General features: G+C 39.6%; 1 protein-coding gene across 1 annotated transcript in view; it reads left to right on the plus strand.

The window, feature by feature from the left end:
• MARCH1 (membrane-associated ring finger (C3HC4) 1, E3 ubiquitin protein ligase) overlaps nucleotides 1–15617 on the plus strand; it is a 182964-nt gene that overhangs the window by 150442 nt on the left and 16905 nt on the right. Inside the window, exon 6 of the mRNA XM_011959680.1 lies at nucleotides 12673–12820. Within this exon, the coding sequence (XP_011815070.1) occupies nucleotides 12673–12820 (148 nt within the window). The remainder of the gene's footprint in view (nucleotides 1–12672; nucleotides 12821–15617) is intronic.

Here is a 15617-nt window from a genome sequence, read left to right on the forward strand (position 1 = left end):
CTCCTTGCTTTTTGTAAGAACAAATTACTAGAATAATATTAGATTGGTTTAACATTTAATTTCTACCCCTTGCTGTAATCCAATAATACCAGAGAAATCTGCAGTGAAAGAGTATTCAACATAAAGATTTATAAATAATAATCATAATAGTAAATAAGTGGGAATGAAGGATGTAGGCAAAAAAAAAAACAAATAAAAAAAAAAGCAAGGCTAACCCATTTTTATTAGGTTTCCAAAGAAAGAGGAAAGAAAACCGAGAGGCTATTAAAGAAGAACTTTTAAATGAGTTCCTTTCATGTTCTGTTCTCACTCTTAAGCTTTAGGAAGAAAAATGGGATCTATTCTAGAATGTGAAAAATTATCACCTATTTCTCAAGAAATTTCACGTAGAGAGCATAAGGGCCTCAGGAATCATTACAACAAACGGACCAGCTTGGCATGGGCTCCCAAAGACCCAGACAAATTATTCTGGTATCCTTGGAACTAAATGAGATTCTTAGTCCCCCTGAAGCTTTCTTTGGTTCAAACCAACTGCTCTCTAATTACAGGAGAACTGTATTTGGAGATGATAGGATAGGACAGCTTATACAGCAAAATAATGAAACAAAGTTGAATATTGCCATGTAAACACGAATGAGCAGTTTACACTTTCTCCCATCACCCGGGAGGATGAGAATCAACATTTGGGATTTCATCCTAAATACTGTAAATGAGGAAATTTGGCCAGTTGTGGTTGCAAAGTCATTTTTTGATTTCCAAACATATCAAGTCCCTGCACCACAAGTTTCATTTCCTGCCTGTGGAGATTATGTATACCTCCAACCCTTCCCTGACCCAGCACTATCACTATTCAATCAATTCAAGGGAGAGCAGTTTAAAGCAAGGATTTTAACTTAGATGTCTCCGATTTATTTGAGAATCCATTGAAAATCATGAATCTTTCCCCAGGGGAAAAAAAAATGCACATAATATTTTGTAAGCAATTTAAGAAATTTATATACCCCAAAAAAATCTTCTCCTTTAAAAAATATCTTCAGTTTTAGGACAAAATTCTTAACAAACACTGAGTCAGTATGATGCCAAAAACAAATTCAAATGTAATATATTAAGCCAATTAATCATGCTTGATATCAAAGTACTGATAAAATGGATTTTTAGATATAGTAACTAAAACACTATTTTTTAAAGTACTATTGTATCCAAAACTGGAACCAATACTTAAAGTTTCACTGGCTTTCATTTAAACTGGAGTAGAATATATATTATATATATATATATTCTCTGTTTTATTTATATATAAATCATATGTATATGATATATTTCAAGTGTATATGTGACTAAGAGACTCTCGAGAGTAAAAAAAAAAAAAAAAATCAACCCAGTTACATTAAATACAGTGTTCAGATGTGACACTGCTATTAAAGAGTGGAAATAGGGTGTAAGAATTTTTTTGACCCATGAGAGTAAGCATCGACAATGGATTGTCAGTAGATGAGCTTACTGTGGGTAGATGCAAATAGAGGGTTCCAAAAAGATTCTCTTTTTATTTGCTGCCACCCAAAGGAATATTCTAGAAAGACATTTCTAAACACACACAACAGAGATCTGAGAAAGGGATAGAAGCACTTATGAAATCAAAACCTATTATCTCTTATTGATGAAAAATTACCCAGTTCCCTATTTTAACAACTACACAAAATTCCACAATTGTGACCCTAATATAAGCTTCATCAAAGCAGAAATCTTGGCTATCTTCTTCCCCAGCATCCTACAACAACGTCCGATACATTGTGATGCTTTAATAATTAGCTCCCAAATGGAAAAAAAAATCTAATGATTTCGTATATCTCACTGGGTAAGTCAGCTCAGTGCTCTGGGCCTCAGTTTCTTCAACTAGAAAATGACGGGGTAAAATTGCGCCTTTTAAAAAGCGTTTCTCTTTTAATCTTCCCAGTGTCTGTGCTTCTGTTTAGTACATGAGCACTGTCTCCTAAACGGCAAGGCTGTGATCGCTTTAGGCACAGAGAGTGACCACAGACCTGTGCAGATTCCATATGTGCGACAGCTGTTCACTGAAGAGGAAAGAGGGGAAGAGCCCGCAGCAGAAATGGGCTTCCAGGGAGAACATCATGGATGGCAGTGTCTTCCAAGAGTCCGCTCGGCAAGGGTTTCCATCTCTGGGGAAGAGAGACTATGCCACTGTGAAATATAACCCAATTACTCCTTTTGTTTTCTTTATGAAGCCGCAATCCATAATTAAGTATCCTCGTGGACAAAGCTCAGTAGATTTTCTGCTGGTTCAACATGCCTGAAGCAGTAATATATTGACTTCTCTTTCAGAGTGTGTGATAAAATATCTTTCACCATAACCTCCAAGAGAAAACAGACAACCAAGTATTGATTCAATATTTTTAAAGGAACTTTGTTTAAATGCATCTATTAATTAAATTTTCAAGTAATTTGTGTTCTTACATGGCAATATTAATCAACTCAGATTTAATGAGTTTTTGGGAGGAATATGGAAGGAGGTGAAAGTACATTCACTCTGTGAAAAACCGTCAGATATTACAATGCCACTCTAAAATATGTCCCTGAACTTTTCCTGCCTTAGGGAAGTCATGGTCAAACTTCAGCATACGTAAAAATCTCTCGGAGTGCCTGCCAGGAATGCAGATTCGTAGGCCACACCCGCAGATATAGATCTGGGACGAAGCTTAGGAATTTGCAATTTTAACTTTTATCCCAACAGTTCCACTGCAAACGTGCCTAAATCCCACATATTATATCTACCCTCAGGACAGATATATAAAATAAACATTTTTCCATTTCTCTTTTTTCCTTCAAATCATTGTTATGTGTGATATCATTACTCCCTCTAGTGGATGATTTTACTCAGCACCTTTTTTTCTATATTACAAATACCTTGCCTGAAACTTTTAGGAAATCCCATCCATCATGAAAATCTTGAAAGAAAAGAAACCAATGAGAGATCAAGACAAGGTTTATAAGAAAAATTATTTTGGTAATCTAATGTCAGGCTCATATATATTTATATATGCATTTAACATGTAATACACATATATTTTGTAGAGAAATTCTTAATCATCATTTAGTTGACTGAATATGAAATGACTTCCCTGTTTTATAAAAATAATTTGGTAGCTTTGAATTTGCTGACCACACTATTTTTAGAATATTTATACCTGGTTTACTTGTCTGCTTACTATGTACTAACTAGATTATCCCATATAATTCCAGCAAACTCTATACAAGAGACACTATTGTCATCCCTAATTTTACCAATGAGAAAACTGAGGCATTAGGAGGTTAGGTTACTTGACCCAAGTCAGACAGTGGTCTTTGATCCAAGTCTCCCTAACCCAGGAGTCTGAGTTCTTAGTCGCTTCGCTCCAATGCCTCTCTGCCCATGCGGCTTCTAGCCTGTTTGACCTAACTACCACATTGCACTCCTTTCCCTCCCCACCACCCCAGGCCTCCTGCTCCTACCCCAGTTCTCTCTGCTCTCCATTGCTCTTTCCAACATCTTCTATGCTCCCTTGGCCTCTGACTCCACTAATACCTTTGCATTTGCACAATTTCTCATCTGGCAGTTGTTAACACCTCTCTCATGCATCCAGCAGCACCACTGAGTCACAATTCTTAGTAGCGTATTCCTCACATTGTAAACTAACGTGACAAGCATATCAGTACAATCTATATCTCTTACTGTTACTTTAAGTAAATGCACCTTTTTCTAAAGTCTTAAAAATGATGTTTCAACAATGCTTGGATTTATGTTATAAGTTGCATTCTCCCTACTATCACACCTCTATTTTTTACTCAACTGGCGTGTCTCAAGTACTAGCCTAAATACTGCAAAGCAATGTGAGCTCTTCTTGGTAAAATACTATATCAGCTAACCTCAAAAATGTTTTTGAAAAGTAAAAGAGTCGGTCGGGCGCAGTGGCTCAAGCCTGTAATCCCAGCACTTTGGGAGGCCGAGATGGGTGGATCACGAGGTCAGGAGTTCGAAACCATCCTGGCTAACACGGTGAAACCCCGTCTCTACTAAAAATACAAAAAAAAAACTAGCCGGGCGAGGTGGCGGGCACCTGTAGTCCCAGCTACTCAGGAGGCTGAGGCAGGAGAATGGCGTAAACCCGGGAGGCGGAGCTTGCAGTGAGCTGAGATCCGGCCACTGCACTCCAGCCTGGGCGACAGAGCGAGACTCCGTCTCAAAAAAAAAAAAAAAAAAAAAAAAAAAAAAAAAGAAAAGTAAAAGAGTCTTCATGTGTAGAAATCCAAGTGAATTCGCTTTTGAGGAAAAGAGCCATTTTTTTCATGTATCCATTCTTGGGTAGCTTCTTGGATTTTGCAGTCACTAAGGTTGTCAGAATAGCATCCCTGGGGCAGTCTCAGGACGTTTCTAGTCAGATTGCTTCTCATGTCCTGCAATACCCATGGAAGACATAATTCCAAGCCACACACCCACATTCATGCTTTCAGTTTATTTGTAATGTTTGAGTTCCTTTAACCTTTTGTGAAATCTGTCAGCCAGAGCAGTATGTCTTTGGGAAACATGAAACCTTAAGATATCATTTTGAATTTGACAAAAAGAATAATAAGTTACTGGGGCATATATTAAAACCTATAACATTTGTTCCATTTCTTACAGAAATGAAGCCATCATTATGCCATCTTTTAGCTGTTTCTACCTAGTATATGCAAAGTAACTTTTGTAATAACCCCTCTTATCTTTGTTCACGTAGTTAATAAAAACAGATTGTATTTTCCTGATATGAGACTCAGTATTCCGAAAAATATATTTGTAATTAGAAAATAGATGTAGGGAACACCTGCTTTCACTGACTTAATTCTGCCTGAACAAATCTCATCTTCATTCCTCAGAGATGTTATCAACATGATGCATTAATCTAGACAGTAAGGACAATTGAAGTCTAATTGGATGTGGTGCTGCAAGCTCCAAGATGTGATAACTGCTAACATTTATTGAATTCATTTTAAGTGCCTGATAGTGTTCTGCATTTACATGTATTAAGTTGCTTAGACTTTACCCTGCAAACTAGGTGCTATTCTAATCACCATTTTACAGAGAAAGAGATGGAGGCACAGAGAATTAAAATAACTCACCCAAGGTCACACAGTACTTAGTGGCAGAGCTAGAATTTGAACTCAGAGCCCTCATTCTTTTTTTTTCTTTCTTTCTTTTTTGAGACGGAGTCCCGCTCTGCCGCCCAGGCTGGAGTGCAGTGGCACAATCTCCCGTCACTGCAGGCTCCGCCTCCGGGGCTCGCGCCATTCTCCAGCCTCAGCCTCCCAAGTAACTGGAACTACAGGCGCCCGCCACCGCGCCCGGCTAATTTTTTGCATTTTTAGTAGAGACGGGGTTTCACCGTGTTAGCCAGGATGACCTCGATCTCCTGACCTCGTGATCCACCCGCCTCAGCCTCCCAAGGTGCTGGGATTACAGGCGTGAGCCACCGCGCCCGGCCCCCAGAGCCCTCATTCTAAATCACTTGTGGAATCACAGACAGAATACACCGCACATCTGCACGGTTCACTCCTCAGTGATGGATTCAACGAGGCCTGAGTGTGTCTGTTGGGAACTTGATGCCCCAAATGATTCTGTGAGACAGCTAACACTGAAAACCACTTCTAGTTAGAAAAGGCTCCCACTACCCGGAGTTCAGAAAGCAAAAGGAGACTCAAACTGAGTGGCAGCAAAATGAAGCCGTTGATTTCAGGGTCTTAGGTGTGCCTCTTTGTGGAACTGTTCATTACAATTTTTCAGTAAGACTGCCACTTGCTTGCAGTGGTGTCTTTACCCAAGCCTGGGTCTCAGTAACTACTTCCCCCAATTCTAAATCAGTGTGTGCACACACGGTCCCAAGATGGTAGCTGTTGATTTGCTGTTTATATTTGGGTTGTTGATCTCCCAGGTTCATCTGGACACATGGCCCATTCCTCACTGTTTCTACTTGCAGTTCCTTTGGATTGCAGATCCTAATCTTTGGTGCAGTACAAGACCTTTCCTCTTGTACTATTATCAGGAGAGACAGAGGAGCTGCACTTAACCGGAAAATAGAATGTCCCCTCACATTGGGCCATGTACAAAAGCTATCAAATGATTATCACTGGTGGACCTATCATGGAAGAGAACTAGGGGAAAAATATATTTTTTAAGGAAATGATAGACTCATAGAGAATTTATGGCTATTATATCTGAGGTTTTGACTCTTAGTAAGAAAGCCTGCATGTACATGCTCATCTGTATGTATTAGTCCTTTCCGCACTGCCCTGCATGTACATGCTCATCTGTATGTATTAGTCCTTTCCGCACTGCTCATAAAGACACACCCGAGCCTGGGTAATTTGTAAAGAAAAAGAGGTTTCATGGATTCATAGTTCCACATGGCTGGGGAGGCGTCACAATCACGGCAGATGGTCAAAGGCATGTCTTACATGGCAGGAAGCGAGACACCTCATGATCTAAAACAATCAGATCTCGTGAGACTCATTCACTGCCACAAGAACAGTATGGGGGAAGCCGTCCCCCTGATTCAGTCATCTCTCACCAGGTCCTTCTCATCACATTTGGGAATTATGGGAGCTACAATTCAGCATGAGATGTCGGTGGGGACACAGCCACTATATCACTGTAGTTCTGAGGAAGGAACAAGTTTGCACCTGGGTCCACTTCCTGACTCGTGTCCAATAGTGAGTGCCTTAACTAGTGACCTTTACCAGCTGCCTACCACCTACCTGGCTTTGTTGTTTCCTCCCTATCATCAGTTTTGTAGCAAATTTCACTAAAGGTCTACAGAGGTCAAATTTTTCTGCTGGTCTTTTAAAATACATTTTCAAGAGGGAAATTGTTTACCAGAGGCATACTTCTGAACTTAAAGATTTATTAAGGTTCAAGAGTTACTCCTCATAATTAAGAGGCTGTTGTTTAGTTCTCTCCCAGAGTATCTGAAATTGTTGCTAATATAACTAGATTTTAATAGGCTTTTATGTTACCTAAACAGTAATTTGAAAAGTAAAACAAAAAATGAAAGTTTGCTTTAGTGATTAATGAGCTAACTCTGAATCGTTTCCGTTCAAATAAATGAATTGATTATGTAATTTTTTTTCAGTCAACCTGAAATATTTAAATCACAGCCAGAAAACCAAATTCATTTGTTGATTACCCTTTCCTGGACTGCTAATTAGTTCATGACAGGGAGTGACAAGTACTACTTCTAATATAAACTCCACTGAGGTCACCGTGCAACTCTGCTAAGTGTCATTCTTTAGGCAGGTGGTTCTCTAACTTTAGCTTGCATCGGAATCACCTGAGGGCTTGTTAAAGCACATTACAGGGTCCCCATCGCCAGAGTTTCTGATTTAGTGAGTTTGGTGTGGGGCTCAAAATACGGGGTTTCTAACAAGTTTCCTGATTGCTGCTGCATCTGCTGTGCTGCATCTGCTACTGGAAACACTGAGAACCACTGCTTCATGTGAATGGCCCCTCTAGAAATTTCTACAGCATAGCAAGTCCAAGGACTTGTAAAAGGTTTACTTATTATCCTCTAGCACAACATATCTAAGGCATGTAAATAATGTGATAACCTTTACACTTGCGGTTTCAGGTATTGTTTTCGCTCGTCTGCAGCAAAATCCAATATGACAAGCAGGGCCAGAAAAATGTAAACAATTAAAATGTGGCTTGGCATTTATGCAAAACGACAGGAAGAACCTGCACACCAGACCGGCTGGGAGCTCCTGGGTCTGGCGGTACCAAAAAAAAAAAAAAAGCTACTGTACTAGCTACTGTTTGGGCTTTGCGCCACCTGGTGGTGATTTTTTGGTCTATCACTCTATAGAGGGATAACTCTAGGTCACGTGACTGTTACCGAAGCGGAACCCCTAGGTGAACTGTCCAAAAACAAACAAAAAAAAATGGATTTGGCAAAGTAGTCCCTACCTCCTCCTGCTGCTTTTCTTTCTTTCTTTCCTCTCTCCCTCCCTCCCTCTCTCTCTCTCTCTCTCTCTCTCTCTCTCTCTCTCTCTCTCTCTCTCTCTTTCTTTCTTTCTTTCTTTTTCTTTTCTTTTCTTTTTTCTGACGGACTCTCGCCCTGTCTCCCAGGCTGCTGTGTAGTGGCGCGATCTCGGCTCATTGCAACCTTGGCCTCCCGGGTTGAAGCGACTCTCCCTCCTCAGCGTCCCGAGTAGCTGGGACCACTGGTGTCTGCCACCACGCCTGGCTAATTTATTGTATTCTAACAGAGACGGGGTTTCACCGTGTTGCCCAGGTTGGTGGCGAACTCTTGAGCTCCGGCAATCTGCCAGCCTCGGTCTCTCAAAGTGCTGGGATTACATGCGTGAGCCACCGCGCCCGGCCTGCATTTTATGTTACAGATAAACTGCCTTTATTCTTCACTGGTACAAAGATTTAAACAACACTTTTCTTTGGGCAGTACTTGTAAATTTATATTTTAGGACAGAATATAATGCAAGTAATTTGATTTAGAAAACCTGACCCTGTCATGCAGTTTGATTTAGCTTCATCACACAGACAATTTCACAGAAACAATGTTTGCATCAAGTTATACTACAATTCAGAAAAAAACACATAGTCATATTTTTCTAAGTGAATACTAGAGTTCTGTTGGATTTCTTTCTATTGTTTAGGCGCTTCCGAAAAAAAAAAAAAAAAATCAAAAGCAAGAACAGTAAAACAAGTACCAAAGACCCAGGGGCTGTGAAGTCCAAAGCGAGGTTCAAGACTACCTATGCAGGAGGTGCTAATTTTGTGAAACTACTTTTGCGCAAGCTTAGCTCATCCTCCATCTTCAAGGTGTAAAGGAGAACTTGAAGACTAAGGAAGGGCAGATCAGAGTCGGCAGTGTAAACATTTGTGAAAGGTATGATGCTGTGTGTGCTGTCGTGCATTCCCTCTCCGTGACCTTTGGGAAACGGGAAAGGGAGCTGCCGTCTTACCATTTCCACCAGCTTCCTCGAGACCACCTGCAGAGAGACGTCTTCTCAACACCGAGAGACTTGAGGATAAAATATGCGACTCAGGCCCAAGCAATAAGCAAAAGAAACTTTACTTCATCACTGACAAGGCAATAGTTTGTATTTTCTGAGGGTCCTGTGGGAAAAACTAACACAGAGTCATCTCCAAAGTGGAGCTCAAGAATTTACAAAAAATTAACCGGGCGTGGTGGCGGGCGCCTGTAGTGTGCCTGAGTGAGGCTGGCACTGCTGAGGCTGACCAGGGACCACACTTTGGAGACCTGAAGAGGATCTTCTCAGGAACAACCTTGTCTAGAAGTGTAACCATGGTAACAGTATAACTCCTGGTAACAATATACTCCTGGTAACGGGGTCATAAGTCACATGTTATTTGCTAAAGCAGGACAGGGGAGTAGAAATGCTATGGGAAGTTTCACAGGTTATCACTTGCCTATCAGGAAATCTTTTGTGAACTGCTACTGAATTTCAGCATCACAAATATTAAACGAAGGCACTTTCATGACAGCTTTGTTAAGATTTCTATCCTTATCTTATCCATTTCTCATTCTTAGTAAGGCTTGCAAAATATACTGAAATTTTGTAAACAAACCTGAAAAGACAATATGAAGGGAAAGGTTTATAAAATACATTGATTTCTGCCAGCCCTATTTACTGTATGCAGTAATGTAGTCGTTAGGAAGAGGGCACTGTGGCATTACATTTACTTGTGTGCTGTCTAGTGAGTTTCTAAATGGTTCCTGTGAGGATTTATAAAGTGGAAAATGTGGATGGTTCCCTTACACTTCACTTCTCCTTAGAATGGTACCAACATTTAGAAGTGACGACTTCAGAGCTTCTATTGTCTGAAACTAGAAGAATCTTTATGAATGATTTGGTCCATTCTTGTCAGCTCCACTGACATTTTTCTATTTGAGGAGCCTTACTTTTTAATAATGTGTTCCAGCCATTTAATTAAATTGCTCCATAGATAGAAGAAGTCCCCATTTTAAGAGTATTTTAAGTCAGTTTTATAGTTGAGGGTTGATTTGATATGAATATTTTGTTACTGCAAGTTTTCTATCCACTTGGAACACAGAAACCTTAAAAATGTGAAACTGTTTTTCTGCACCATCTTCTACTTTTTATCTGTCTGTATTAAATACTGAAGTAATTCAAGGAATATTTATTAAATTGCAAAATGCTATTGCCTAATAATAATATTCTATGATTATATGTGTTATTCAGATTAATATTACAATAAAACCAAAGCTAAAACAGGATTTGTTAAAAATCAGTCTTGCACAGATATGATATGAGGCTTTGATAAAACAACATTAAAATCTCCTCAGTTCAAAATTGATTAATTCAAAATAGAGTCTAAATTGAAACATCTGTTTATTCCCTAATCACATTATTAATATTTACCCATTGTTATTCTTGGAATAATACATAAATACAGTTTGATAAAAAACAAAGTACAAGATAAAGTATGAATTTGTAATTAGCAAACTCCTGCAAGGAAAATTTTGTGATGACTGGCCAGTAGGAGTAGAGGAAGGGATAGTGTTTGTAAAGAAAATATATCTTTCTCTAAAATGTTTAAACTGCTCTAGAGCATCAAGGTCAGAATTCAAGTATTGTGCTCTCTCACAAATGAAATTATAGGCTCTTACTCCTCAGACTGGAAGAGAAGCTAGGAAGTATCTATTTAATTCTTTCACCAGTAATTGCATTTGGCGGCAAGTGGCAGAGACCTGGGAAATAATGGCTTAATCAGGAAGACAACAGGATGTCCAAAGGCAAGCTGCTGATTGGGCTGAGAAATCTCCAATTCTCAAGACTTTTCCTCAAGGTTGCAAGATGACTGTTGACACTCTCCCACTTAATTATGAATTCCAGTTAGCAAAGAACAGAAAATGAAAGAAAGGATCAAAGGACAATACCTACATTAAAAAGGCAAAAACTTAATGTCCCACTAGATATCGGCTCACCTCTCATTGCTGGAAAATAATCAATGTCCACCTGTGCCAAGAAAGGTTGGAAAGGCAGCTTTAAGCTGGGCACAATGCCAACCCTAATGAAATTAGTTTGTTAACGAAAGAAGTGAAGGATGGTTATTCTGTTCTCCACCTCTCTGTCACAGCCTCTGTCAAAATCTGCTCCTCATGAAGATGAGGCAGTGAGGCCCAGAGAGAGTGTGTGATTTTATGCACATCTCAAAGCCGGTGGCAGAGGCAGCATTTTATGTACCGCAACGTACACCATCTTGTTTCTGAGTTGCGCATTGAATTCTACATATGTGATGGTCGGGTGGGAAAGGAATGGGGTCTTCTGAAGTTCTAAAGATTTTGCTTTAGTGAGGGCATAATAATGTAAAGAATCCTAGATTATTAAAAGCTTGGCATGTCAGCTCACTTCTAATAACATTACTCTAATTTTTTACGGAAAAAATGCAAAGAAAAATAAAACTACAATTCCTAACATAATAATGAAGTGATATTGTAGCTACAAAGACATGAAAATATATTTTGAGAGGCTATTTCTTCAAAGTAAATATGAGAGATATTCCCTTATATAGACCATAACTTCAATAAAACTTGTGGCCTTCTTCCTCTCCCAGACTGAGGGAGCAGTCCTCAACTTTCTCAGGAGTGTGATTAAAGGACAGCAGTCACCACACTAGTTACAACACTTATGGTAGCAGCAAGTAAGGTTGCTCTAAAAGAGGCTTCAGCAGATTTTCTTGTATCACCTAAGTGATAAAATTTGTTTTTCTAGAGTAGTTGTGAACAGAAAATGTTGACTTTCTCTTGCAGATATCATTCAGCCATTCAAATACTTATTAAATTTATATATTCAAGAACGTAACACTATGTCCAGTTGCGTGATAATCCAAGAAGACGGTGTTACCTATTACTACGTATAACCTAGTACCACAAGGAGGTGATAGGCAGAATCCTGAAAAGAAATTTTTTAATTGTTCAATATTAAAGCTATCTCATTCTTGGTACAGAGGAGGAAACTATAGGCTTGCAAAACAGAAATGACTTGATTTAATTCATTTGAAGAATAGAAAATTATTTTTGTTTGCAAATTAATATATATTTAAGTTAGGCCGGGCACAGTGACTCACGCCTATAATCCCAGCACTTTGGGAGGACAAGGTGGGTAGATCACTTGAGCCCAGGAGTTTGAGACTAGCCTAGGCTACATGGTGAGACCCCCATATCTACAAATACGTACAAAAATTAACCAGGCATAGTGGTACATACCCATAGTCCCAGATACTCTGGTGGCTGAGGCAGGAGGTTCTCTTGAGCCTGGGAGGCAGAAGTTGCAGTGAACGGAGATTGTGCCACTGCACTCTAGCCTGGACGACAGAGTGAGACCTTGTCTCAAAAAAAATACATACACACACACACACACACACACACACACACACATACATATGAATTTAAGCTATATGTAACTCTCTAGGTTATAATTTCATATCTCTCTAAACGTGAAGATTTATTTGAATAGTATAGAGTCATCTGAAATTGAAGATAATTACTGTTTTTCTTCCATTCATGATCTATGTCTGGGAAATAAAAGGGGAGAAAAATTTCCTAGTTTGCAATTCAGTTTTGTGTCCTTGGTTTCTGATTGCAGTGGGAGAAACTACAGATGACCACAAGTGAAAGGAGGAAAATATTCTGCTCTGTCACATTCCACGTAATCGCGATCACCTGTGTGGTTTGGTCTTTGTATGTATTGATAGATCGAACAGCGGAGGAGATCAAGCAAGGCAATGACAATGGTAAGAGCACATCTTCTTTCTTACTCTCTTGGATCCTAAAGGCAATTCTCAGAGGTGGATAGGCAGTCGCTCCGCGGGTTAGGCCTTCATCATGTATGATGAAGAAAATACTAGAAAAGCTAGTATTTGCTATTGATTCTTCCCTAATCATGTTATTGATTAATACTCTGATTAAAAAGCATTAACTATATGTAGTCCCAAGCTGAGATGTGAAATTCATCAAATCCATATAAAACTTAGTGGCAGTTACATACAAATGGCAAACACCACTTTGGGCTTTTCGGGAGCTGAATAAGGATCAAGTTCTGCCGGACCTGAAAAGGCAAATGGCTGTAAAAATGAAGGGTTTCTCATTTTATTTAATTCACTCTAGTCATCTCTCCTTTAAAGCGTGAAGGAGATGGCATTCTAGTAGAGAATGTGTTATAGCTCTTTAGTTAGTACTATATAGTTTGATAGAGTGGGTTAGCACCATGGTTTGACATTTTAGCCATGCGAAGTTTGATTGTGAAGGATGGTGTCAAGTCTGCAAAGAAAAATGTTTCAAAATCAATAAGGCATATTCTCATAATGGATAGGCCACTTAAAAGAGAAAGCACAATATCTATAAAATATTATTTTCATGTGTGAAAGGACCCAGTTCTGTTTCGCACTGCGCCCTGTAAGTTTTCATACCTTATCCAGCCCAAATCGTAGTGGTAAAACAGTGAGAACCATCCCCACACCCCCGCAGGAAACAGTATTAAACCACTGATGCCTCTAGAAAAGACTGTTCAGATGGTAATATTTTGAGTTTGTAATGTGAAAAATGTTTGCACATCCCTCCACCCCACAAAAAAAAATGGAAGAAAATGAAAGAACAAAAAAATGAGAGGTGGTAAGAAAAAAAAAATAAGGAAGAGATTAAAACACAGAAAGGTTGGTTACTTCTGTATTTGTGTGTATGGGTTCATAAACACAGAAGGGAAGCGCCATTCTCACACTCGTCCTCTAGGTGGCAGCAGCACACGCCAGCGTGCACTGCTCTGAGCATTTCAAAAAGCCCGCGGGGCTGCGGGGATTAACAGGAAGGCCAGGAACCACCATAGGAATTGTGCATGGGGTTTATGTGTGTCAGAGCGGGGATGGTGACAGCGTTTCAGGTGCCACTGTCCTTTTCTGGAAGAAAATGAAAGCACTACCGTGTCGAGTCTAAATGCTAGAAAAACAGGTAGTGTGGGGTTTTGTGGCTTGTTTTTATGTGCTTATTTATTCCATATTAACTCATTTACGTACCATTAATATCAAACTACCTTGTTTGCAACTACATTATGTACTGTTTCAGAGAGTCTTGATTTTAAAATGTTACATTACATCCTTATTAAATAAGTTCCCTGAGGGTAGAACTTTGTTTTTCTTTTTTAAATCCTATGTCCTCTCGTGATATAGGTACTGGTCCAAGCCAAATAAAAAACAGTGTGCTGTAAATGTAAATACTGCAATCACATATGGATGGAAAAACAAAGAGGCATCCCCACCTCGCTTCATCCAATGTCTTACCCTAGAACTCTAGTGTTTTCCTAGCAATCAAGGGCAGACATGATACCCTTAGATTAGATGACACATATATCTAATTTGAGAACCACAAATTTCTTCGAGGTAATGTAGTCTCTCCGCTCTCCCAGTGGTCACCCTCACTTGGCCTCTTTGTAGTAAACTGCAGAGCTCTTCTCGAGCCACCTGGAAGGAAAGAAAATTAAGAGCCCCTCTCGTAGATGTAAGAAGAGGAAGCAATCTCATGTCATCTATACATAGACCCTCATAGACACCCATAAGAAAATCCCTCTCTTACATTTATCTTATCCAACCACATTTCTAAGACATGTGACTGAATAGCAATCATTTACCCTACAATGAACATGATGGTCTCAACTTCAGCCACAAAAATATCTCCAAAACCCAAGAAACTCATGGCTCCATGCTTTCTTCCATTTTTCTCTGTCTCCTTGCTCATTCTGTAGGCCCCCTGGATTTTATTTTATCTTCAGCTGCCATGTCAATGCTATAAGTTCCCAAATTCATCTCTAGCTCCCATTGTACTCCAGTCCCATACATCCACCTATCTTCTGAATGATTCTGTTTGAAAGTCTTAGAGTGTCGCAATGCGTAATCCCCTACCACTTCTCACTAACACCTGTGGAAAAGGCACCACTAACACCCAGTAGCCAAACCCAGATATCTAGCTTTAACTCTGATTTCCTCCCTCTTCTACCTTAAATCAACCACCAAATCCTGTTTACTCTGTCTCGCATACCTCTGGAATCTGTCCATTTCTTTCCTTCCCTATGGCTACCATCCATGTGGAAACTATCATATTTTTAACTTGAAAACTGCAGAAGCTTCTTGACTAGACTTTCTCCAGTTTTGCCCAACTTCAACACAACCCATTCTCAACAATGTAATCCCAGCAGATTTACAAAAACACAAATCTAATCACATCCTATTCCCACTTCACCATTAAAAGGTAACCCAAATTCCTCAGTGGGACTATGCTGCCACCATGACCTAGCTGAAGCCAGCTAGGCCGAACATTCATTCAGCTCCTCAAATCTCCTTCCAGGCCCTTGCTCAGCTTTCCTTTCTGTGTAAAACATTTGCTTCCAGCTTCTCTTGTCCACTGCCACCACACACACTCTTAAACACTCACATATTCTCACACACCTTCCTAATCCCAACTCAGCCTTTGCAGTTTACCTTGAACATCACTTCCTCTGGGAAACTCACTTCAGTTCCCTGAAGTGGGATCATTATTCCTACC

Source organism: Colobus angolensis, unplaced genomic scaffold (genome assembly GCF_000951035.1).
Source record: "Colobus angolensis palliatus isolate OR3802 unplaced genomic scaffold, Cang.pa_1.0 Scaffold5, whole genome shotgun sequence".
Classification (NCBI taxonomy): domain Eukaryota; kingdom Metazoa; phylum Chordata; class Mammalia; order Primates; family Cercopithecidae; genus Colobus; species Colobus angolensis.